The sequence below is a fragment of the Octopus bimaculoides genome, chromosome 19, assembly GCF_001194135.2.
Source record: "Octopus bimaculoides isolate UCB-OBI-ISO-001 chromosome 19, ASM119413v2, whole genome shotgun sequence".
Taxonomy (NCBI): domain Eukaryota; kingdom Metazoa; phylum Mollusca; class Cephalopoda; order Octopoda; family Octopodidae; genus Octopus; species Octopus bimaculoides.
The window spans coordinates 5035023-5060868 of record NC_068999.1 but is presented as its reverse complement, the minus strand read 5'-3'; the positions used below and the strand labels follow the sequence as shown (position 1 = coordinate 5060868).

The 25846-nt window shown below is 38.3% G+C and overlaps 1 protein-coding gene and 1 long non-coding RNA gene across 9 annotated transcripts in view; one reads left to right on the top strand and one right to left on the bottom strand.

Annotated features, from left to right (window-relative positions):
- Nucleotides 1-15835, top strand: part of LOC128250072 (uncharacterized) — a 21598-nt gene extending 5763 nt beyond the window's left edge. The window contains exon 2 of the long non-coding RNA XR_008266188.1: nucleotides 15518-15835. This is a non-coding gene — a long non-coding RNA (uncharacterized LOC128250072). The remainder of the gene's footprint in view (nucleotides 1-15517) is intronic.
- Nucleotides 1040-25846, bottom strand: part of LOC106869430 (nardilysin) — a 27256-nt gene continuing 2449 nt past the window's right edge. For 2 of the 8 annotated variants that reach the window (XM_052974755.1, XM_052974754.1), the window contains 33 exons: nucleotides 25398-25498; nucleotides 23467-23660; nucleotides 22966-23269; nucleotides 22294-22375; nucleotides 21751-21851; nucleotides 20462-20588; nucleotides 19854-19949; nucleotides 18768-18890; nucleotides 17644-17701; nucleotides 17023-17056; nucleotides 16420-16459; nucleotides 16027-16096; nucleotides 15578-15655; nucleotides 14931-15051; nucleotides 13842-13955; nucleotides 13357-13461; nucleotides 12889-13012; nucleotides 12327-12359; nucleotides 11186-11236; nucleotides 10403-10449; nucleotides 10045-10120; nucleotides 9495-9546; nucleotides 8733-8816; nucleotides 7809-7875; nucleotides 7323-7450; nucleotides 6588-6747; nucleotides 5161-5232; nucleotides 4478-4621; nucleotides 3685-3821; nucleotides 3392-3482; nucleotides 2642-2758; nucleotides 1953-2042; nucleotides 1040-1511 (listed from right to left, as the gene is read on the bottom strand). In XM_052974755.1, coding sequence (XP_052830715.1) covers nucleotides 1254-1511; nucleotides 1953-2042; nucleotides 2642-2758; nucleotides 3392-3482; nucleotides 3685-3821; nucleotides 4478-4621; nucleotides 5161-5232; nucleotides 6588-6747; nucleotides 7323-7450; nucleotides 7809-7875; nucleotides 8733-8816; nucleotides 9495-9546; nucleotides 10045-10120; nucleotides 10403-10449; nucleotides 11186-11236; nucleotides 12327-12359; nucleotides 12889-13012; nucleotides 13357-13461; nucleotides 13842-13955; nucleotides 14931-15051; nucleotides 15578-15655; nucleotides 16027-16096; nucleotides 16420-16459; nucleotides 17023-17056; nucleotides 17644-17701; nucleotides 18768-18890; nucleotides 19854-19949; nucleotides 20462-20588; nucleotides 21751-21851; nucleotides 22294-22375; nucleotides 22966-23269; nucleotides 23467-23555 — 3273 coding nt within the window. In that variant the 5' untranslated portion in view covers nucleotides 23556-23660; nucleotides 25398-25498 and the 3' untranslated portion in view covers nucleotides 1040-1253. Of the gene's footprint in view, nucleotides 1512-1952; nucleotides 2043-2641; nucleotides 2759-3391; nucleotides 3483-3684; nucleotides 3822-4477; nucleotides 4622-5160; nucleotides 5233-6587; nucleotides 6748-7322; nucleotides 7451-7808; nucleotides 7876-8732; nucleotides 8817-9494; nucleotides 9547-10044; nucleotides 10121-10402; nucleotides 10450-11185; nucleotides 11237-12326; nucleotides 12360-12888; nucleotides 13013-13356; nucleotides 13462-13841; nucleotides 13956-14930; nucleotides 15052-15577; nucleotides 15656-16026; nucleotides 16097-16419; nucleotides 16460-17022; nucleotides 17057-17643; nucleotides 17702-18767; nucleotides 18891-19853; nucleotides 19950-20461; nucleotides 20589-21750; nucleotides 21852-22293; nucleotides 22376-22965; nucleotides 23270-23466; nucleotides 23661-24232; nucleotides 24258-25050; nucleotides 25272-25397; nucleotides 25499-25846 lie in introns of those variants that run through there. The other 6 variants (XM_052974758.1, XM_052974756.1, XM_052974759.1 and 3 more) reach the window with 5 other exon arrangements.

Below are 25846 nucleotides of genomic sequence, written 5' to 3'. Positions count from 1 at the left end.
CCTCTTTCAAATGCTATGCGCGGAGTTTCTTTCAATACTGATGCAGAATTGAGAGCCTGGTTGGATCATTTTTTCGAGTCGAAATCGGGTGATTTCTACCAACGAGGTATTCAAAATCTTGTTGAACGTTGGGAATAAGTTGTAAACAACAAGGGTGAATTCATTATTGATTAATTAAACCTTTTAAAAAAAATTAAATTTAAAAAAAAACGGCAGAAACTTAGTTGCCAACCCAATATAATAAAATAATTTTTAATATTCAAATTTTAATTTTAGCTGCAATATTTTAAGTAAAAAGTTTCTTATTCGTTACTAGAAGTAATAGCTTGTCCTATACTTTTACCGGTGTAATAACCTGTCCTGTACTTTTCCTGGTTTATAATCTTAAGAATATTACTTTTCATGCTTGCATTTTCCCATGTAATCCATGATTTTTCCAGGTATTGTTGTTATAAGATAATTAATAATGTGTCAATTAACAATTTAAGATTTTATCTTGTAAAATACTGAAAGATAATATTTCAATTTTTCCATGTAAGTGATGATATTTCAATTTTTTTTCATGTTTAATTTAAATAGATGTGATTGATTTATTTCATATTACCCATCCACACCCAATTAATTAAACAAATAAAGGAGATATAAACTATAGACATGCTTCCTCTTGTCTCTTCCATTTATTCTAACCAAAAATATTTCAACATTTTTTATTTTTATGGTTAGTACCTGAGGGTGACACAATCAGTAGAGAACACTTGGGTGGTTGGTACTCGATGGTGACTGAATTGGTTGATGGCATCTGAGTAGCTTGTACTGGAGAATAGACAACTCCTTTTTGTATTCCATCTAGCTGAAACCACTAGCTTAGCTAGTGTGTGTGCCACCCGGGGTAGCCCTTCAGTTTTCCGCTCCCAGACCCCACAAAAAATACATATTGCCTACAGCAGACTCAAATGCTGCTTGTGGCTACCCCTCCCCCCCAGTCACGCCTGTGCCTCTATAACAATGGAATCAATATTTCTTTAAAAATAAGAACAAATTTTAATTCAGATAATTTCCATTTATTTTCTGAAACGTTCCATCATCATCATCACTGTTGTAACAGTCATCAGGAAATAATGGTGGGGGGGGGGGGCCGGTTTTTCTTTATTATTTTATAAAATTTTATTGGTATGGGTGGATGTTTTTGAATTTAAATAAAAATCTTGGAAATTTAATTCAAAAGTTTGGGGGTGGAAAAAAAAAAAGCAAAGCTAATAATTTAAGGTTTTAATTTTATGGTTTGGTAATTTCGTGAGAGTCTCCTTAAACTCGTCAATATTTGTAATTTTAATACATTTCGCTTCTGTTGGAGACGGTGCACAGTTGCAAGTCAACATGGTGTAGGCAGACCGAATGTCTTGCATTGCTGTTGTGTCACCAGATGCCTCAGGGTTGCTTTCCGAACTTGATGAGGCATCACTCTTTTTGTTCTTTTTCTTCTTCTTCTTAATTGATTTCTTGCCAATAACCTAGAAGAGAGAGAGAGATTGAGTCGTCTTTATAATTGCAGTAACCAGCAGGGAGGTGGTGGTGGTTGTGGGATGGAGTCGAACCTTAGGACTCAGAACTGGTTTCTCAGTTTCCATGCTGTACAAGGGACGGAGATCTTGACTGTCTCTGCTGGACAGAGTGTCATACAGCCGAGTGGACTGGAGTGATGTGAAATGAAGTGTTTTGCTCAAGAAAGCAACGTACTATCCAGTTCAGGAATTGAAACCATGATCTTGCAATCATGAGTGCAACACCTGAACCACTGGGCCGCACACCTTCATAAAGTTAATTAATGGAAACGAGAATTTACAGATCGGGTGAAGAGATGCAACAAGAGGTTTCTTGTTTGGTGAAGGCCTACAGTTACCAATGGCAACGGTTGGGTGTAGTAGAAGAGGGGGAATGAGAGATTAACTTACCTGCAGACTGACCACTCTGCATTCGTTGAGTAAACATTTCTTGACATAATTGATAAAGTCGGTGTAGGTGATTCGATGTAAGGCTTCGACCTGAAGTAAATACAAATATGAGGTGGGGGTTAGAGGTTAATGGTGTATAGGGGGGGGGGGCCCATATAAAAACCCACACAGTACACTTGGTAAAGTGGTTGGTGTTAGGAAGAGCATCCAGCTGTGGAAACCATGCCAAAACAGACAATTGGAGCTTGGTGCAGCCCCTGTCAAACCGTCCAACCCATACCAGCGTGGAAAACGGACGTTAAGTGATGATTATTGATAGATTGTAAAATTATTTTGCCAAGTGTCAAGAGAAATTTAACATTTCAGACGAGAGATGGAATATTGAAAGAACTCTGCAAGGGCTACAAACTTTGCCAATGAGAAACAGGCATTATGGGATCTGGCAATATTTTCTCAAGGTTCAAAGTTCACACGCCACCATGTTTTTTGCAGGTGGGTGGGGAGAGCTGATTCATTGTTCAGTTTAATGCCCAACTAAAGGCGGTACTCCAGCATGGCCGCAGTCAAATGACTGAAACAAGTAATAGAGAATTACACTTCACCATTTGGTTGGGTAGCTATAGGGGTGGGGTGGCTACCCTAGAACAGTGACACACACTTGAAATATCAAATCAAAACCAAAGACTCACCTCTTTTTCCAGACGATTAAACACATATATTTGGTAGAAGATTTCATGCCAGTATCTCCTCGCTTCCTCAGCTAGCTTCGTGTCTTCACATTTTTTGGCTGTGATCAAACTTTCTTTCTGGAATGGTAGAATAATTGAATAAGTATTGCATTTCAACACTGAAGAATATTGAAACAATTCTGTAAAATATTGAACAGTGCAGTTTGATCTTGTTCAGCATTGGAAAACACAATATTTAACAATATGGTATGATACTGAAAAGAGAAACTCTCTACAAGATAAGCAGAGAGCAGGAAAAATCTTCAGAGGAAGAACTCTAGGGCCAGTCGATTACATTGACCCCAGTGCGTAACTGGTACTTAATTTATCGACCCCGAAAGGATGAAAGGCAAAGTCGACCTCGGCAGAATTTGAACTCAGAACATAACGGCAGACGAATTACCGCTAAGCAGAATTAGCCAGGCGTGCTAATGTTTCTGCCAGCTCGCAGCCTTAATATACTAGAGAATGCTGGCACGCCTGGCAAAATGCTTAGCAGTATTTCGTCTGTCTTCATGTTCTGAGTTCAAATTCTGCCGAAGTCAACTTTGCCTTTCATCCTTTCGGAGGTTGATTAATTAAGTACCAGTTGTGTACTGAGGTTGATCTAAAAATTGGGGGTCTTGTGCCTAGAGTAGAAAAGAATATTTTAAAAGAATGGAATGTATGTGTGTATGTATGACTCATGGGCAGCTAGCTGAAAATACTCACCAATGATTGGAACTCTTCTGCTGTCAAATTAACCATCATATCAACAAAATCCTTTATGAAAGCATAGGCTTTGTTATTGACAAGTTCAGGGCTGAAAAATTCCATACAAGAAGGTAAGTGGCCACCACTCTCAAAATATCATTGTGGAATTATAGAATATGAAATGTAAGCAGTTAGTTTATGCTTGCAATGCCATAGAAAGATTATTAAAACTGCAATAAAATAGGACAAAAGATCAGCATATAATCAGTAATTAATGGGTGATACTAGAATTGAGGGCAAGCATGCCTTACCTGTACTTGTGTGCTTGAAATTCAATGACAATAGAGAATCCAAGAATTCCTCTGCGAACTTCTTCAGAAACAGAAACACTGTAACCCAGTTGGTGTTTGGTCCGCAGAATATCAAAGAGAGGCTCATACATTCGAGTCTGCAGAGAGAAACAGGGCAAAACAGATGAGAGGAAGTGGAGGCAATAATCATATATTGATCAATAGATGGGATTGGGATTGGGGTGGAAGATGTGGGGGTGACAGGTGTTTGGGATTTGATTGAGTTCACAAGAGACATATGGAACGATTGGGTTTGTGTGTGACAGTGTATCTCTCAACATCATGGTTTTAAGTTCAGTCCTTCAGCTTGCCACCTCGAGCAAGTATCTTCTACTATAGCCTCAACCAAAGAATTGTGAGTGGATTTCTTAGACAGAAACCGAAAGAAGCCCTTTGAGTATATATGCATGTTTGCGTGTGTGTTGTTTCCTTACCTTGTCATTGTGTGATAATTATTTGCAAGCAAAGGCCTCCATTCTCAATCTTCAATGAAAATATGACTGACACCATGGAGAAATGGATGAAGGGAATGGTATCTGGCCATAGAAAATCAGCCTGAATAAATTCCATGTGACCCATGCAAGCATAGAAAAGTGAAGATGAAAATGATCTGGGTTTATGTGCGGCTGTTTAAGAGACAGGTGTATTTATCAACGACATTTGGGCTGTGGGGATTATGGTTAATCTAATATGTGTGACTTCCTGCAACTCGTGAATCAATTGTGTGTTTTATTATAAAAGTGTTGAGACTCACCACCAACATTTCGTTAAGACAACTGGTAAAGATGCTGCCAGGATCAACTTGGTAATACATCAGTATAGTAGAGTGGGGGCTGTCCAGGTTGAAACTCTGGACTTGGCAACAGAACTGACCAACTGGTAATTGCAGCAGACAATTCTGGAAAGGAAGAACACGGAAAAGAGAATTAGAGACAGACAGCGAGAGAAATATCACAGTGTCGATAAAATAAGGAACCAGTAAAATACTGGGCTCAATTAAATTAACAACATCCTCTCCTTTCATAAAACTTGTGTCCTCACAAGCCGTCATGCATTTTTAGGGGAAGTAACTGGAACAAACATTTTCATGAATTACCTCTCCTTATTCACACTTCTGCTGAAACAGTCGTTTTATATACATTTTAGGAAGATTTCGTGTGTTTATACATATATTTCTTTTTCAGGATAGAAATTTCTATGATTCTGTGTTCGTTCCAACTAATTCTTTCTATAATAAAATTGTTCCTAACTTTTGAAAAATGAAAAGAAAATTCCATTCATATCAAGCAACTGTATACCTCCACCATTGTTAATTTGGGCATCTAGGTAACAGATACTATCCACAACCTCAAGAGAGCCTCCTGGGCATTTGAGAGAGTCTAATCCCCGTGTGTGGGTATGATGATGAAGATATATATATTTGTTATTCTTACTTACTTGAAAACAATCTTCAATGTAAGCCTTAGCATTCATCTTATCCACGAGATATTCCATCATGCCTTTAGCAGTCTGAAAAATAAACAACAACAATTAAAAATTTCATGCACACTCACATATATAGAGGCAAATTGGCAGAGTCATTAGAGCATCAAATAAAATGCCTTGTGGTATTCATTCTAACTCTGTATTCAGAGTTCAAATCCCACTGCGGTCACAACTTTGTCCTTTATGCTTTCAGGTGGATTAATGGCATTATTATAGAATTAAATGGGAGAATCTTGTGGTTTCTGTTGTAGCTGTTTACATACTGATGCCAATATCTGGGACCACATTGGTACTAAGCTATATCAGCCTAGCATGTACAGTCAACTGGCAAAAGCCTTTTTCCAGAAACCCTTGACCAGGTTTTGGTCTGGAATTTATCAGATATAAATAGTCAGACAGTCTGTAGCAAAGAGCATTGATACATACGTCTCTCTCTCTCATCACGTACACACTCAAATAAATATTCATATATATGTATACACACACACATATATATACATACATGTCAAACACACATTTGTGCACACACGCCTGTATACATAAAATATTATAACACATATATACACTCTCATATTCTAAGCTTTCTAATCATCTAGAAGATAAAAAGCGGCATACTTAACCGTTTTCCATGTCTCCAAGACAGGTAGAAGGAATGGAGGATCTCAGTAACAATGGACAACAGACTTAAAATTCTAGAAATAGCTGATTCTGTTAAAAGTAGCCAAAGGCCAGCTTATATTCTTATTTTTGTTTAAATCTTTTGGCCAGAAGGAATGCAATGTCCATAACTTGTAACAAAGCCTCTAAGGTTGATGGTGGGAGGAAAACACCCTTAAACTGGAATATTTGCAACAGAATGGAATCTACTAAACATACCGAAAATGTTGATGGTATTAAAAAAAGACAACAGGTTAAATCTACCATGGAAGGGTTTGAACATATACAACATGGCAACTAGTCTGACATGCTAATAGTTTTGCAAATCCACTGCCTTAGTTTAGTACTTTCATTGACCCCTCAAAATGGATGAATGCAAAGTTGACCTCAATGAGAATTGAACTCAGAGCATAAATCGTCAAAACAAATACTAAGAAGCAGTCTTTCTGATGCTATGATGCTCCTGCCAATAAAATAACAGACTAAGTCTAACCCCATCCCAACCCCTATAATACATGGTGTAATTATAACAGGGGTCACTGAAGCAAGCTGTAGCATTTTAATACAACAAATTCCATGCAATGGTTAAAACTGAGGTTGTCCAGTTTTAGGATTGTTTGTCATCATGGTGAAGACAACAGGGTGCCACCTGTACCTTAAGTCCACCCCAAGACAGATGACCAGGAGATACACAACAATAAGTGAAAAACAATGATACTAACCTCTGTAGTCATATTGCCGATGACAAAACCCTCACAGTATATCTGGCACCGGAACTGTTGGTACCAATTTCTTAACATATCTGGCTTCAATTTAGGCAGTTCACAGTATTTATTTGGGAGAGAATAGAACTTGTCCATGATAACAGCCAACATAAGGCCACTGCAGAAATAATAATAATAATAACAACAACAACAATAACAATAATATGCTATATAGTTAATGTTGCATGCCCTTTGACCCATGAATAGTCAAGAAGGAAGGCAAAAGATAGATAGATAGATAGATAGATACAACTCTCTTAAGTACGAAATAGCCTGGCTATAAAAAAGGTGAAGATAGTTCCAATTATTGTTGGGTCCTTGGGAGCAATATCAGAAAGCATCAAGAGGAGAGAGCATAAGTTGATCACATTGACCCAGTGCTTAACTGGTACTTATCTTATTGACCTCCAAAAGGATGTATGGTAAAGTTGACCTTGACAGAATTTGAATTCAGAACTTGATGGAGCACATGATGAATTTATTTGCGGGAGGTGTCAGTTGCTAATTTAGGGTTAGTCACGGACATAATTAACACTATGACACTTTCAACAGATAATTAAGACCATGGCAAGTTAATTATTAGTTTTTTGTCTAATTAAGAAAGACTGTGGAAAGCTAATTTGTTAATGAATGAGTGATGGTGTTGACTTACCAAGTACTTAAACGGTTTAATCACAGTGAGTGATGACTTACCAAGCAGCGTTATATGGTCTAATCATAGAATTATAGTAATCCTTCTGCAGCTGTGATTTACAGACTTCAAAAAGTTCATCGCTAAATTCAAAGTTTGCCAATTCATCGACAATGGTTTGGAATAATTCCTGGACAAACACAAAACAATATAATATAAAATATCTAAATATAAAACACAAAAATACATTATATTAACAACAACAATAATGAACAAATGATAATGATGATGACGTGGAATCTAATTGAAAATGACATTTTATTGAGTGTTGTAGTGGGACTGAACCCGGAACCATGTGGTTGGTAACCAAGCTACTTACCACATAGCCATGAAATTATCTCCCTTCCTTTTAACAGTTGCTAACAATTAGTAAAGCATCCCTCCCCCCACACCAAGTTAGTCTCATCCATCATCTCACCTGTATCAACCAACAAGAATTAATTAAGCATAGCATAAGATATATATTTAATCAGGTGAAAAATACTTACAGGTATTTTGTCATTGAATCCTTTCACTAAGATTACCAATCCAGTTTTCTTGTCTGTGAGGGAGTAGCTGTGTGAGATAGAGAGAGAGATATGCAGATAGAGGGTGGGAGAGAGTAATGGGAGTAAGAGAGACGTGGAGAGAGTGAGAAATAAAAAGAGATTGTAAATGAGAGAAAGTGATGGGGAGAGTGTGAGAGAGGAAAAGTTATGAAAGACTATCAATGAGAGAGGGGGAGTAAGAAGAAAGGAGCAGTGAATGAGACAGAGAAAAAGGGGGTTCGATTTGAAGAGGAGTAGAATGAGTGAGGGACTTCGGTAAGAAGGGAGACAATGAGTAAAGGAGGTCCACGTGTACCCAAGCTTTGAACAAAGGTTACATATCCACATATAGCCCTGGTTATATTAGATACCCTGTGGTGGGTACATGTACCTAAAGTCATAGTGGTGTACCCATAGCAACAGCAGCAGCAGGATAAATGTAGCTTGTATTGTAGGGTGTTATTAGAGTACACTTACTTTAATTCACAGTTGACCCTTTATCATAATAGGGACCTCAGGGCACAGCAGAACAAAATCTGTCCCCAGAAACAGCAGCAAGGTACTTCAGGGTGCACTCAGTACAAACTCAAGGCAGGGTACATTCCGTCCAGTGAAACAACAGAAGACATCCAAGTCTAGTTATGGCAGGGTATATTCTACCCTGGGTATCAGATGAGTAGACACTACCTAATAATACAGCAGGGTACATTCTATCTGAAGCTTCATATCAGGGTAGATAGTAGTAAGGTGGCTTCCGAGACAATGAATGTGAGATGAGAAGGGAGTTGCTTCAAATTACCAAAGGTGAGATGAAGAAAGGAAGGGGGGGGGGTATCTTGAAGTCAGGTGAGGTGAGGTGAGAAACGGGTAGACATTTCTATGTACCTGAGATCAGCTTCAATGGCATGGTAGGTTGGTTCTGCCAACTTCTGCAGGAGAACATCAATGAACAGTTCAAAGAGGATGGAACTGAAAGAAGAAAAACAAAGAGATTTCGTATCTTGGTTACCATAGTAATAAAGATGTGGTGGGGTGTACTTAGAAGGGTGCAAAATCCGTGGGGGGGGGAGTACTGGCAAGGTAGGAAAGTCTAAGTAAAGTTCTCATAAATATTTATTATATTGACTGGCAGTGGTGAGAAGAAACTGTTTAGCACTCATTCTAAGTACCAGTAATATACTGAGTATGGTAGTTGTTTAATTATCATTTGACTGATGAACCTCCATTTTTAGTGAGCCACAGGAGAGCTTTTTTGTGGTTACTTAAAGCAGCTAGAAACAGCAGTCAAGCATCATTCAAATCACAATCTACACTCTTAAAAAAAAAACGCATATTAGATACTGCACACATAGATATAAATAAACAGGATGGCCATAGATGGAACACTTTTGGTTATAGGTTAGCTTGATCCAAGTTGACCAAGGGTTAAACAGTGACAATAACAACATAACTAGTCAGGGAGAGTTTGCATGGACCTTAAGCAGTGTCCCTTAAGCTCCAACTATCATATAAAAATTACAAGGGTTGCTGGGAAATTATGATGACGTGTGTGTGTTGGTGCAGGGTTCAATTCTCATGTAAGCCTGTAAATGTAAATAACAAAAACGAGAGAGAGAGAGCAGTGGGGTTAAAAAAGGGTTCACAAACCTTTCTAGTGACTCCCCAATCACTGGACTCATCAGTTTAAAGAATGTTTGGACTGAAAAGAAATATAGTAATAATGATAATAACAATAATGATTTCACAAGGGCAGCTTGCGGGGAGGGAATTAAGTTGATTACATCGACCCCAGTGCATAACTGGTACTTATTTAATTGTAAGTTCAGGAACTTTTTGATACCAACTTGTAGGTGCCACAGTACACCTAGGAGTACATGAATAGGACGGAGGTTACAGAGCAATACATACAGTCATTTGTGAACTATTGCATATTGTGGATACACGTGATGGACCTAGTGGACTGTGGCTGTGTGTGTGACAGTGAATAATTGAGGGAGAGAAAGAGAGTTAGAAGAGAATAAATGGGGGGAATTTAGGGAGAGGTAAACAGAGAGAGAGAGAGAGAGTAATGGGGAGTAGGCAGAGATATAGAAAGAAGGAGAGGCAGGAAAGTATAGAAGGAGGGAAGAGAGAGAATGGAATTCAAAGAGTTATGGATGTGAGAATAGGAAGAAGAGAGGGAGAATTTGTTGCTCACCTTTTGGGATATTAAACTTGGTGTCTTTCTTGAACCATAATTTACATTTCTCATTCTCCATGATCAAAAATGGACTCTGGAATAAATAATGAAGGCAACAACAGATTATATATATATGTGGGTGGATGGGGTGAATGGTGTGTTGAGGATAGAGTGGTGGTTAGAGTTGGAATGAGAGGTGTCAGTGTGGAAGAGAGAGACTCACTGCTCAATGGATTCCCTGTTAGACCGTTTAGATCTTTGGGGGAGAGATTATGTACAGAAGACCTATCGAATCCACATTGACAAAGGGATGGTAGAAGATGATTATGATGATACAACGAAAAAAAAAGATTAATTAAAAGCTGCATCTCCCTACCTTATCTTTCTGTTCTGGTGGGACGTCTTTCAAAGAAAAGTCCTTTGCTGTTGAAGAAAGACAAAGAGAGGGAGAAGGTACAAAACGAAGAACACCAATGCACACACACAAACCATTTATTCTTTGATAAGAACCCTTTCTACTTATAGGCACAAAGCCTGAAATTTGGGGAAGGATGAAGCTGATTGAATTGACCCCAGTGTTCAACTGGGGTCAATTTATTTTATCAACCCTGAAAGGATGAAAGGCAGAGTTGACCTCAATGGAATTTGAACTCAGAGCATAAAGATGGATGGACTGCTGCTAATCATTTTGTCCAGCATCTTAAGGATTCTGCCAGCTGACCTCAAAATAAATATTGCACAGTAATTCTTCAGATGCTCAAAAGATCATGCCAAATCAATACATCATCATTATCATTTTAGCATCTCCTGGCATAGGTCAGATAAAATTTACAGCTAGGTGCTCTTCCAGTCACCAAGCCTCATTTGTTCCCAAGCAAGAAAATATTTCCACCTTATACTTTGAACAACGAACAGCTCAATGGCTGGACATGTTTTCATGAAAGAAATACATTTGTTTGTATGGTGAGTATTTGCAGTTAACAAATGTCAAGATAAGACAAACACACATATACAACAGGCTTCTTACAGTTTCTGTTTCCCAAATTCACAGTATGGCCATATTGCTCCAGTATGGCCGTCACTAGCAGACAAAGTAAAACTGTCACTCTAACAATTGTAAAGAAAGAAGAAACGGATTGCATAAGAGTGATATAGTTACCGAGGTACTTGTTGGGTTCTGGTAGATACAGTTCTGGGTTCAATTGCAAGTCTGGGAATAAAAAATAAAAGGAGACATTAACGACAAAATATACAACTCTTTACTTCATCATCATCATATATATATATATATATATCGGAGACCCCCTTCGATCATGACTGACCATGGGATTGCACTTAGAGGCACAAGTCCAGGCAAGGTTGTTTATGAAAGACCAGTAGTCGCCCATGCATACCAACCTCCCCTCTTCATGCCACTGATGTTATCCAAGGGAAAGGCAGAAGGGGCCAATACAGCTTAGTACCAGTAAAAGGTCTTGCTCAAGAACACAACATGCAGACCGGTCCGGGATTCGAACTCACAACCTCACGGTCGTAAGTTCGACGCTCTAACCACTGAGCCATGCGCCTTCACATATTGGCAACAGGTGGGGTTGGCGGCAGGGAGGGCATCCAGCTGTAGAAAACTTGCCACACGAATAATGTTGCACATTTTCCAGAGCAGCTGCCTGGCTTCCATGCTAGTGACCCGTAAATAGCACCATTTGAGTGTAATCATTTCCAGAGTTGCCTTCTAGCACTTGTGCTGGTGGCACATTAGAAAATCATTCGAGCGACGTCGTTGCCAGTACTGCTGGACTGGCTCCCGTGCCGGTGGCATGTAAAAGCACCCACTACACTCTCGGAGTGGTTGGCGTTAGGAAGGGCATCCAGCTGTAGAAACTCTGCCAGATCAGGTTGGAGCCTGGTGCAGCCTTCTGGCTTGCCAGTCCTTAGTCAAATCGTCCAACCCATGCTAGCATGGAAAACAGACGTTAAACGATGATGATGATGATGATCTGTATATACACAATAAGCTTCTTACAGTTTCCAGCTACCGAATCCACTCACAGGGCTTTGGTTACGCCAAGGCTGTAGTAGAAGACATGTTACCATGGAATGGGACTGAACCCAGGACCGTGTAGTTGGTAAGCAAAGCTCTTAACATACAAATATTCCGTCATTCTATTCTGATTCTTAAATTCTCTGATTCCTTGGTTCTATCATACCATTCTAGAACCAAAAACACCATGACAAACAACATACAAGAAAGGCAAAATACAATAATAAAAAAAAGATCGTCTGAAAGTAAATTTACTTACTCTGCCATTTTGCTAACCATTCCGGGTCAAAATCTGGAAATACAAGAAATTCTCCAAATTTAGTCGATGTTTGAAACTATAAAACTGTTGTCAAGATATACAGAACAATCAATTGATAAATGTGTCATTTAAATGTATTCAAGACAATTTTTCAGCCTTTATTGTAAACAGACCACCAAATACTGTAGTGACCACCCACCCTACAATCTTTCACTTGGACTACATCAGCAATCATTTAGACTCTACCACCCAACTCTATTTGGTGCCCCTCTCTAACTGACCACCCATCCTACCAAATTTCACTTCCACTCCCTCACTGACCATTTGGTCATTTGGCTTACTCCATCATCAAACTCCACTCAACCACCCACATCAATTTCCACTTGGAAATCCGTCTCCAGCCTTTACTTGGCCACTCACTTCCACTCGATGTACCAACCACTCAACACTATCGGTCTCTTACTGAGATGGACTGGCAACCTCCCTAGGGGTAGAGTTATCTCTGCTATACAAAACGGAACCAAGGTTACACAATGACATCTAGGAATCAACTAATAATTACCTGTATCATAATATTTAGTGCCATACCATTTCTCATCTTTGGTGCAAAGGTTGGAGTCTTTTTTGGTCAATAAGATGACATTGGTTTTGGCAGGACTCAGTTGATCTAAACAGGATTTAATGAGCTGCACACACAAAAAAAAAATTATATATATATATGTGTGAGTGTATGTAAAAAGGTTGAATTAGATTCGTCCTTTATTTGAAGGTTTCCAAAAAAAAAAAAAGATTTCTAATATTGCGAATATGAAAATAATATTTGTATATGGTATGTTGTGAATTTAAGTCAGTTGGATTCTGACTGACTTGGGGTTACATAATGACAACACAAACAAGCAAGGAGACACTGGATAATACAGTCTACCTGAATAACAAAAGAGGAGATAGTCATGGTTGGAAAGTCTTTGATAATAAGCCTTTTGTATCAGGACAGACCTGGGGCTAAACTATATCATCATCATCAACTTACCTCTTCATTATACTGAAAGAGAAGACAGTCTCCGGTCAAATAGTGCTCCTTGTTGTACACCTGCATATTCTCACTCAGTCGCTCCACGTAGTCAACTGAGGAACCCTGAAATACGAGAAACAGTCTCTGGTGAGATTAGAAACCTTAAACATAACAACATTCACTAACTGGGTTGATGCACCTTAATTCAGGGTCCGGAGAAAGAAAAGTCACTCAATACAGTCACACTGTGTCATCACAGCATATTTTTACAGCACCGTCGCAGTGTAACAGCCACTTGACAGTCACACTGTACAATTACCCATGGACACTCTGCAATTATGCATCAGCATTTTGTACCAATACACCCCATTACACACCCACATGTGCACCATCATACACCACTCATTGCTCATTACACTTTCACATACCTTCTCTTTCTCTCACATACCCTTCATCTGTAGATACCCCATCCATCACCAGACAACAACAGTCGTTCAGTTTACCTTTTCCTGCCAGCGAAACTTCATGTCTTGAATAGCTTTTTCTTCATCATAAATATATTTCAGTGGTCCTTTGTTCTTCACCATTTCCAGGTATTGGAACACCACAGTTAGGACCTGTTACACACACAAAGAAATATGTTTATACATTCATACATATATATATATATATATATATATATATTATATAACTGTTATAATGTGAATCCTTGTCCATTTGTAAGTTATCGTCAGCATTGTAATATTCTTATCGCTACTATTATGTTGTGGCAGGATTCTGCACCTTATAGTGGCTGGATCATACCACTTTGTCACATGGGAAAGGGTGCACCATTTTCACTGCAACAATAACCACTTCCATAAAATGGTTAGGTGTAACAGACAATATAAATATTGATTCCAAATTTTGGCACAAGGCCAGCAGTTTTGGGTGATGACATTGGTCAATGACATTGACCCCAGCATTCAACTGGTACTTATTTTATTAACTTCTGAAAGGGATGAAAGACAAAGGTGGCCCCAGTGGAATTTGAACTCAGAATGTAAAGATGGACAAAATGCTGCTAAGCATTTCGCCCACCATGTTAACACTTCTGCCAGCTCACCACCTCAGGCAATATATATCTATATTAGTCATGCTTCAGAACCCATCCGGAAAGTATAATAATGGTGGCTTCAGGTACGACCCTATTATCAGTCTAGCAGACTGAGTCAAGCAAAGATAGAGGCCTTAAACAAAGAGGTGCAATACAATGGCCAGGTGGGCAGGGATGGGGGTCATCACCTGGTCCACAAGAACACAATACAGTCCCTGTAGTAAGGTTTAACTTACAACCTAGTGGACAATAGCCCAGCACATTGACGAAAGGCACATAAAAAAAAAAACTGGACAATGTGGTCCAAGTATGAGATGGTCGTGATTAGAGTGCCCTTGATTATATGTTCACACAAATGAGGGCCGACTTATAGCTAATGAAAGACTAACAACTCTACTACTATAGAACTGGTCATAGTAATAGTGGTAGATATGATAGTAGTAGTAGTAGTAGTAGCAACAGCAGTAATAATTGTGGTTGTAATGGTATCACTCACCTCGTAAATGTGATTGACTCCAGAATCTGTGAGAATAATGTCAATATAGAAACAGGACCAGACAGAATTGAACTCAAACCCACTGGTAGCGTTTCCCCCTTCAATGTGCAGGGCCCACATCCTACAAAGACAAACAATAAACACTGGGTTTACCTTAGTAATTTCAAATATCAAAAACGGAAAACAAATTAACTTACAAACTGCTTAAGGTGGATGTCCAGTCACAAATAGAAAGAGATGTGGTTTTGGTCCTCTTACAGTTGAAGAAACATCCAAGATGAGAGGGATAAAAGGATAAGGGGATGCACTAGTAGTGCTGGTTTGGTCCTCACTATCAGCTGTAGCAATGTGAAGTCATGTGCATTGCCCAAGGACATAATGTGTCAAACCCAGTTCAGAAATTGAAACCATGACCTTGGGGTCATGAACCCAACACCTTAACCACTAGGCCACATGCTTACACACACACACTTATTTTGTCTTCAATTTCAGATTTAATGAAAAGTAACCATAGCAACAAGACTATACAAAACACAAAAGCAGAAAATACTCCATGTAACATTGGACTGTTTTTTCTTTTTTTTTAGATTCTCATGAATCCCAGCCCCAAAGAAAAAAAAAATTAATAATAAGATAACCAGACTTACCGTTTCTTCAAATAAGAAAGAATACTTCCAGCACCTTCGTGTAAGAACAGCGTAGAGAGATAATCTAAAGGCTTGGACCTGTAAATGGAGAGGTTGGAAGTGAGTGGAATAACATGGAGTAAAGGGTGGAGCAGATCAAAGAGACAAATGGGGACAGGTGAAAAATTTGAAGCCAATGGTGATTTTATTGAATAAATTTACTCTTTAGTATTTCAAGATATTTTTATGTAATTTTGGTAAATATATCTGTTAAAATGAGATGTCAGTGTTATTTTTATTTTTGCGTAATTTAGACAACTTTATTCACCACACTCTGCATGTGTGCATACACACACACATTCATACATACACACACTTAAACATGTAGGTAAGTTTATATGTACAACAATAAACCACGACTGATGTTACAGACAGGCAGACAGAGAAGAAGGAATTGTATATATACTCACTCATAATGTTTATTAAGAGGGGTCAGAGCCCAGTTCAACGAGACTTTGTGGGTGTCTTTCACTGACACAACTGAAATGACACACAGACAGACATAAAATATTTTATTGACGACACTGGCACAGAGAGAGAGCGGGGGGAAGTGTTATCTGTATGTGTAAGCTGTCCTGTGTATGTGTATGTATGCATGTGTGTTGTCTGTGTCTGTGTAAATGAATGTGTAAGACTACACGGACATAATGTAAGATCTGATTCAGAGTGCTTAAGAAAACCGTAGATGGAATCGTCATGGCTGGAAATGTTTTGATCATAGGTGTGTTCACAGCCAGGGCGAGATTGGGTCTAAACAGCAAGAGGAAATATAAATAAATAAACATAAAACGTGACAAGTTTACCATGGTAGAACTTGGAGAATTCTGTTGTATCAAAAGGACACTGAAAATAGGAGAAAAGAAATCAGTTTTAGATAAAACTAAATTAGATGAGACAAACGATCTAAACAATTGACAATATATGTCTGTATAAGTCTGTCTGTCTGTCCCCAGTCCTAAAACTAAAAGGGAGATAACTGGGAATAATTCAAGAGGTGCACGTAGGCAGCGAGAATGCAAATAGTGACGTATCCATTTGAAATACATTCTGGCAGATTTAAATGTGAATATCTAAATCAGGCTTAACACACAGACAGCACGGTTAACCCTATGGCATCTTGATTACTCTATCCATTGCAATGCATATTTGGCATATATTATCTCACAGCTTTCAGATTTCAATGATGTGATTATTTTTAGAATGATATTGTAGGGTAGGTGTGAGAGGCAAGATCTGGCCAGTTTGAACATAAAACGGCAAGAATAACTAGGCCAGGCATGGCAGGTTTAAATGCTAAAGGGTTAATATACTGACAGCAGGGTAAACATCGGACAACATAGTTGTATCAGTCAAGAGTTCAGAACAACAAAAATAAACTTTGTAAACTCCTTGAAAAGCAAACTTACTGGTTCATGTGAAAATGTTGGTTTAGCTTCATTGCTGAAAAAAACAAAAGGAAACATTTCCTCAATAGAATATTCACAGAAGTCCTTTATAAAACACATCCACAACTCATTGTCACCATTTCTAGCTGAAACTTATATTATTGTCTTTGTTCCCATCTTTTTTGATGCTGGAATGACTCTTTAGAGTAAAACTTGCACAACTTTTGGCTGTAAGTTTTCCCAAAAATCAAAATCATTTATGTCAATGTGAGGTATTAGTAATATTAATATTAAATATTATGGTTCACAAAATTAGTAGACTTAACACCATGCGGTACATTTAGTTAAGTTGCGATCCATTGTGTTCTGAGTTCAATTCTCCATTGCCATATGTGGAAAATGAAGAAGACCACAAAAAGCAAGACTTGTCCAATCCATGTCGATGGTGATGATGATGATGATGATGATACAATATAATAGACACACAAATCAGTCCAAATTATACACGTCAATCATTAGTCTTAATTAATCAGTGGTGCAGAAGGTCCTTAAAAGGTTATGACACCCACACCTCACTCCAGTCTGCTCAAATCAATAGAATTATTTTGAAAGAAAAAATAACAATAATGGTAAATTCCTTACTTATTTGGAACATTGGAGAATATTTCTCTGACCCATTCATCGAGAACATCGAGGGTTTCTGAAAATCAAAGAATGTACAAGAGAAACTTAATGAAGAACAAGAATTAGAGACACAAAGATGACATCAGTCGACTTAATTCAAAATCAAAAGTTTTGCAATATTTTGGCAACTTATTTGTTTTATTCATCAAGTTACAACAAAAAGCATTCAAAGCAGAGGCCATCGTGTTGCACAGTCTGAAGCCATCTTTCTGCTAGTTCTTTGATCCCATGCTGATACCAGTTCTTGTCCTTCGAGGTGAAGAAGATTCCTTCACAGAGGCTTCCACTGAAGCATCATGAGCACAAGAGGTGAGCCATGGAACCATGGAATGGAACAAGTAACAATCTGAGGGAGCTGTGTATATACTAGCATCAGTTTGGTTTCCTTAAGTTCTTGCAGTTTATTCAGAGCCATTCAAATAATTTACTTATATTCCTGTACATACTGAGTTCAAATCCTGCCAGAATCAGTTTATCCTTTATCTTCCTGGAGTTCTATAATATAAGTGCCAATCAAATACTGGGAAGCAAGTGGGGGTTGATCTGATAATCTAATCCCTTCACCAAAGAACATGTGACATTGTACAGGCATTGAATACATTATTTCTTGTATATTCTTTTCAGCAGCATGGGTTATTGGTTTCCAACAGCTCAATCATTGGTTTAAGGAATTTCCAATAGCATTAGTGATAAAGGGAGTATCTGTGCAACTCGGATGGAACAAACAGCACAGTGTTTCATTCAATGCACCAGTTTATTGGTTTAACAATGTGCATATCTTTCACCAGATCAGCTTGCACACAGTTTTCTTCGAAACTCTATTCAAAAGGTGTTGGTTAACCCAACTCTAGAGTAGAGATACTTGCCCAAGGTATGGCTAGAGAAAAAGTACTTGCTCAAAGTATTGTGCAACACAAAGCAAGAGTAGAGATACTTGGCCAAAGCTTTGTGCAATCTGAGGTTAAATTAAAAGATACTTGCCCCAGGAGAAACGGAGAGGGTTTGAAACCAGAATCATTTGGTTGTAAAAACAATAACAACTGACATAGCCACACACACACGTATAGAAGTGGTTTACTTACCTTTTGATTGGACAGCAAGGGTCATAAAATGGGCCGAATACATCTTCTTGTGAAACTCCTTCAGTCGACTGTATACATTAATGTTACTTTTATTGGGATCAGTGCGAAGAGACGTCAGATTCCCTAAAATCAAACAACTGGGGTTAGTTTCTAATATTCCTGTGAATTATTACGAAACTGGTGAACTGGCAGAACCGTTAGCATGCCAAACAAAATGTTGCTAAGCATTTCTTGTGGCTTTGCATTTCGAGTTCAAATGCTGCTGAGGGTGACTTTGCCCTTCATCTTTTCAGGGTTGATAAAATAGGTAGAAGTCAACAGCTGGGGTCAATGTAATCGACTACCCAACCCACTGAAATCTCAGGCCTTGTGCCCATTACTTACTTACTACTAGTACGACTACTACTACTACTACTACTACTAATAATAATAATATTGACCCCAGTATCCAGCTGGTACTTATTTTAAAAACCCTGAGAGGGTTAAAGGAAAAGGCAATCCCAGCGGAATTTGAACTCAGAACGTAAGGATGGACGAAATGCTGCCAAGCTTTTTTTGCCTGACACGCAAACGATTCTGCCAGCTCAATAATAATAATAATAATAATAATAATAATAATAAAAGCAGCTTTAACAACCCCTTTTCCATGCTTGCATGAGTTACACAGACGTTGCTGAGGCAAATTTTCGATGGCCAGATGCTCTTCCAGTCACCAAACCTTCACTTGCTTCCAAGCAACATTATATTTCCCTGAGACTGGACATTTTTCCATACAAGATTCAGAAAAAAGAACGCCACCTGTGTGACAGTGGCACTCGTTTACAATTGACAAGCAATGTCAAGAAAAAGGTGCACAAACACAAACATACACACATAGAAATACAACAGGCTTCTTTCAGTTTCCTTTGAGCAAATCTATTCACAAAGTTCCGGTCAGCTCAAACACTTGCTCAAGGTATCACACAGTGAGATTGAACTCAAAACCACGTGGCTGGGAATTGAACTTCTTAAACACACAGCCATGCCTGTGTCTAATGATAATAATAATAATAAACTGACCAGAGCCATATTTGAGATTTTACTTACCTTCAATAAAATTCCCAATTGGGTGACCGGTTCTACAGAGATTGGCCAATAAACGAGCAGACCGATTATCATCGTCAGGACGTCCTTCTTCAAATTCTGTAGGAATCAGAGCAAAGAAAATGTTAGAGAACCCAACAGATGGATACGTGATGTAGTGGACAACATTATTGGTCACTTTGGACATATAATAATATCTATTCCATACAAGTCTTGGTTCTATATGCATTACATACACCATATTCTTCAGCAATAGATTGAAATCAAAGATTCTGGCCAAGCTAGAGCATGGTCTTGTCTCTGGGGTTGTATTGTGACCGACTTCCCAGTTATGACAAAAATTCCCACACTGACCACTGTCCTATGGCCATTGTCCCAACTATGCCCAATTCCCTTGCAATGTCACAGCTATGATCAATAATCTAATTATGACCAATGTCTCAACTATAACCAAAGTCCCAACTATCCAATTATGACCAATATCTCAGTTTTAACCCAAGTCCTATCTATGATCAGTTTCCCAGTGACCACACTAGAGCCCAACCCAGACAGCATAAACATCACCAACGACCCTGCAAACCCCGCAAATCCAAAAAGGGGGCAGCACTTACCACTGTCGACAGCTTTAATCTCCCTATTGATGCTATCCTCCCGCATAAGGGGCGAGATGAAGAACTGAGCAAACATATCCAAAGCCTTCTCAAAGAACTTCCGTTGGACGTTGAAGTAAAAAACCGTCTGTGAAATGAAGTTTAATTAAAAAAAAAAAATATTAATTAACAAACTAGAGACAGTGATGAAAAATTGAGTGTAGAGACAGAGTTAAAATATTCCGTTCTACAGCCGAAATTTATCGGGAGGGGGGAAAGTTAGTTATAGTGACCCCACCCAGCTTTCAACTGGTTCTTATTTTATTGACCCCAAAAGGATGAATGACAAAGTTGACCTCAGTGGCATTTGAACTCAGAATGCAAAAACATGAAATGCCACTCAGCATTTTGCCTGGCATGCTAATTAATGATTCTGCCAACTCGTTGTCTAATAAGACAGAGTTGAAATATTAATGACCATGTGTAGCCATTGCTAATTAGCATAAATTAATAGTATGTAGATATTGCCAATGTATAAATTAAGGTGTAGACAGGGTTAATAGTATGTAGGGGTATTGTTACTATAGAAATTAACAGTGTGTAGAATGTCAATATATTAACTGATGGTGTATATGAAGTGTTAATGTATAAAATAAGCATGTGTGTATGACCCCCTTCAATCATGACTGACCATGGGATTGCACCAAGAAAGTTTCCCTCCGAGGCACAAGTCCGGGTAAGGTTGTTTATGGAAGACCAGCAGTTGCCCCTTGCATACTGGCCTCCCTTCTCCATGCCACCAGTGTTATCCAAGGGGAAAGGAAAAGCTTGGCACCAGTGATGTCGCATCTCATTTAATAACGTGCAAGTGGCTGAGCACTCCACAGACACGTGTACCCTTAACGTAGTTCTCAGGGAGATTCAGCGTGACAAGGCTGGTCCTTTGAATTACAGGTACAACAGAAAGAGGAAGAAAGAATGAGAGAAAGTTGTGGTGGAAGAGTACAGCAGGGTTCACCACCACCCCTGCCGGAGCCTCGTGGAACTTAAGGTGTTTTCGCTCAGTAAACACTCACAATGCCCAGTCTGGGAATTGAAACTGTGGTCCTATGACTGCAAGTCTGCTGCCCTCACCACTGGGCCATTGCATGTACAATGTTGATAAATAATTAATAGTTTGTAGGCTGTGTTGATGCATAAAATAGTGTGCTGACAGTGTTTCAAGAAGATCAAAATAGTATGAGGCCCCAAAATAGCCATATTAAAATATATAAAAATATAAAAAACAAAACAATAACAAATCTACATACGGCTTCATAATCTGTCCAAGCATTTGAGTATCCACCATGACGTGCAAGGAAATCATCAAATTCATTTTCTTTTGGATATTTCTTACTTCCCATGAACACCACTAAAAAAAAATATAGAGTAATAAATGCACATTTTAGAGTATGAAATGAGGTAAACGGTGCCATCTGCATAGGTAACCTCACTAGTGTCTGCGGAACAAGAAAAAAAAGAAAAAAGAAAAGCCCCTGGTACACAGAGTAAAGTGGTTGGCATCAGGAAGAGCACCCAGCTGTAGGAACAATGCCAAAGCTGATATTGAAGCAGGACGCAGTTTGCCAATTTTGAGCATAAAATAGGTAGAATATTTGGGGCCAATATGGCTGGATTAAATGCTAAAGGTTTAAAAAGGGCTCGTGAGTGTCACCTATCTTATTTAGTCATTGTGGATCACATATAAAGTTTAGGGGTTAAACAACAAGAACAGACGATGGTAAACAGCCTTGGGTGTTTACCTCAAACATTTGCTAAACATTAGAGAAGGAAATATGGAAAAGAGAACTCACTGTGCTCCAGGAAGTGTGACAATCCTTGAATATCTGGAGGGTCTGACATTCCCCCAACACCCACACACAGAGCAGCAGCAGCCTACAAAAAACAACAACAAAATATGCATGACTGTGTGTGTGTGTGTGTGTGTAGAAAGGGGTAAGAAACAAACTAATGCTTCCACTCTCCCTTTCACACACAGAAGACAAGAGACAGGGCTCCTTACAAAAGTCCCCAAACACAATACCTACACATACACAGAAATGGGAATAGAGTAGAAGGTAAATAGCAAGTCTGGAAATTTCATCAAATGGACAACGATAAAGCATTTTTTTTAGAAATAAAATAATAATATTACGGAGATGTATTTGCATAGCAAGCAACCTGATCTCAGATCGTGTGATGGAATGAAACCAATTGCAGCGTGGATGGTGTTTATAAGCCATTTAAGAAACGCACAAAAACTGTTTGATTCACTTCCACATTTAAATTTTAATTTAATTTAAATGTTGAAGTGAATCTAAACGGTTTTTGTGTGTTTCTTAAATGGCTTATAAAAAGCTTCCACGCTGCAAAATAATAATAATAATAATAATAAAAGGTTTAATAACAGCATTAAACAGACAAATCTTTATTCGACACAAACATTAAAAAAAGGTGATGAGACCATTTAAAATGAAATTTCTTACAGTGAATTTTTCTACAGCAGAAATGTTTACAGCAAAATTTCTTGTAACAGAGTGTAGTTGGGGTGTGTCTGGGGTGACGAGGGAAGGGGCTCGGTTTACCTTCTTCTTGTTGCCGATGTTGCAACGTTTGTTGCGTGGGGTGCCATCACTTTCACATTCGTCGGGGTCCGATTGTACGTCATCGGGCAGAGAATCACCATCTGATTCCTCAGTGTCGCTGGTAAAGGAGATCTCCGTGTATTCATCGGTGTCTCGAAGATCGGAGATCAGCAAAGCTCTCAGGCCATTGTTTAAGGTGATTATTCTAGAGGAGAGAGAGAGAGAGAGAGAGAGAAAGGGAATGAGTGAGGGAGAGAGAGAAAGAGCGTGAGAATGTGTTAGGGAGAGGTCATGGTTGCAATGCCTTTGATCACAGCTACCAACTGGATCAGGAGTGACCTGGGGCTAAATAACAACAACTAAAGTAATGACACAAATTAATCAGAAAGAGGAAGGATTTACCGATAATCCCTCAAATCATTGAGGGATTTAATCACTGGGCATGGAGGAACATCGACCGAAGATTCCAGATATTTTTCATTGGCTGGCATTGTTCTGTTGTCTTGGAAGTAACGATGGCAGCTGTGGTGTAGAGATTGTGTCACAGACTTTTGGTAATTAGCTTTCCCAACACGGATATCAAATCCTTCAGTTAGCTGTCAACAGAGCAACAAAATATAAGGGAGAAGGTAACAACAACAACAACATGTTCTACTGTAGGTACAAAGGTTTGAAAGAATGGGCAGTCAACGAAACTGACCCTGGTATTTAACTGGTACTTTGTTTTACCAATCTTGACAGGATAAGGGCAAAGTTAACCCCGGTGGCATTTGAACACAGAACTTAAAGCTGGAAGAAATGCTGCATAGGAATTTGTCCAGCACAGTAATGATTCAGCCAGCTCACTGCTTTACATAATGATAATGATAATGATAATGATAATAAATTAATAAACACTTGTGCATAATACGTGTTAGAAAATTTAAGATATATTGTATTGAAGTTAACCCTTTTGTTACGATATTGCTTCCAAAATATACTGCTTGTATATGAATTTTGTATTGTAGAACAAAGAAGTGCTTTGGGCAGTTTAGTATCAAAAGGATTAATCAATATTTTTAAATCCCTTTTTTGGGAAACTTTAAACAGATGTTAATACGTCTTACTACTTTCTTTGTTCACATAAAAACAAAGGAGATCGCCCAGACACGTTACACAGTTCACTGACCTCTCGTAAGATACGTGATGTCCACTTCTCATTCCACGGCTTATGAAATGAGTTTATGACGAAGCAGCATTTAAATTAACGACAAACTACAACATAGCTGCAACGGGTAGGTTAATTAGCATAATGTTGGCCACTACTACTGCAAACCCTACCACACGAGAACACATTACACAATGCAACATCACTACTAAACACCAACCCATACCATAACGCTGCCACACAACAGCACCTTTCACCATACTACAACTTTTCTACAGAACAGCACATCACCACACCATGTACACTATAATATCACGACCATACTACAGCAACTACCACGCCATTCCACCAACACCTCTGCCAGAATATCGCCAAACCAGACTACAACACCAACAAAAGAACTTGTCAATTGTTGAGTCACGTTAGTCATTTAAAAGACAAACACACAGAGACACATACTATTACATTCACTGTTGTTTTAACAAGTAATGTATTGTCTGCTATGGAAAGTTTAAAAGCTCTCGTTGTAATTAAGTCCGGGATGGTTACTGGCAATTCAGTAGCGTCTTGTGTGTGTTTAATTAGTCTTCGGACGAAACAAAATGCATTTTGTTGGACTCGTTGTTTTTAATAAAACAAATTCATACTTTGAACTTTGTGTGCTTTCTTCTAACCATGCTGTAATGAACGACTATTCCGGGTTCATATATATATATATATATATATATATATATATATATATATATATATATATATATATATATATATATATATATATATATATACATACATACATACACAATGCAAATAAAGAAAATGAGATGGTTAAGTATATTTACATGAAAAATCGGTAATTTAGTGAAAGCCTGCCAGAAAGTACGCTGGGCAACACGTGTAAGCATTGACCCCGTGACACGGACATTTAAACTGTCTACTTACATAATGGAACCGTATAAACCGACTACAAATATATATATGTATGCATGTTTGTGTGTATCGTTTTACAAAATAAATAGACAAGAGATGTATTCGCTCCACAAAGTAGTTCTGTCTGAAGAGCAGAACTTACAGAAATGATAAAATATAGAGGTGTGCGTGTGTGTGAATGTACATGAGAGTTTGGTGGGACCTGGCATATGGAAATAAAAGTAATAAATAAAATATAATAACTAAAGTGGTTAATTACCAGTTAGAACAAAGCATATTTCTGTAGATCGAATGCTCCAAAATAGTCACTTCTTTCACAAGCTTTGACACAATACCCATTAACCAACAGGAGACAGCTGGCTGGAATGATTATAAACAAGGTAATATTTCGTGCAACACCGGTAATATGGAGACGGACAATAGGAAAAAGAATTATTTTGGCTTCTTATTTGGTTTCCGTTTTTTTCCGACAAAATCTCGAGAAAATACTTTTTAATTTGTTTTCTGTCTTTTAGTGTAAAAAGAATTATAGATATAATTACCTAACTCCGATTCTTCCAAGACCCCCTAATTGTAGATAAGTGCCCATTGTCTACAACATTGGTTCGCAACCTTTTCACTACCAAGGACCCCCTTTCATTTAAATGAATTTTCTCACGGACTCCTTTTAATATACTTACCCTTATATATATATATATATATATATAT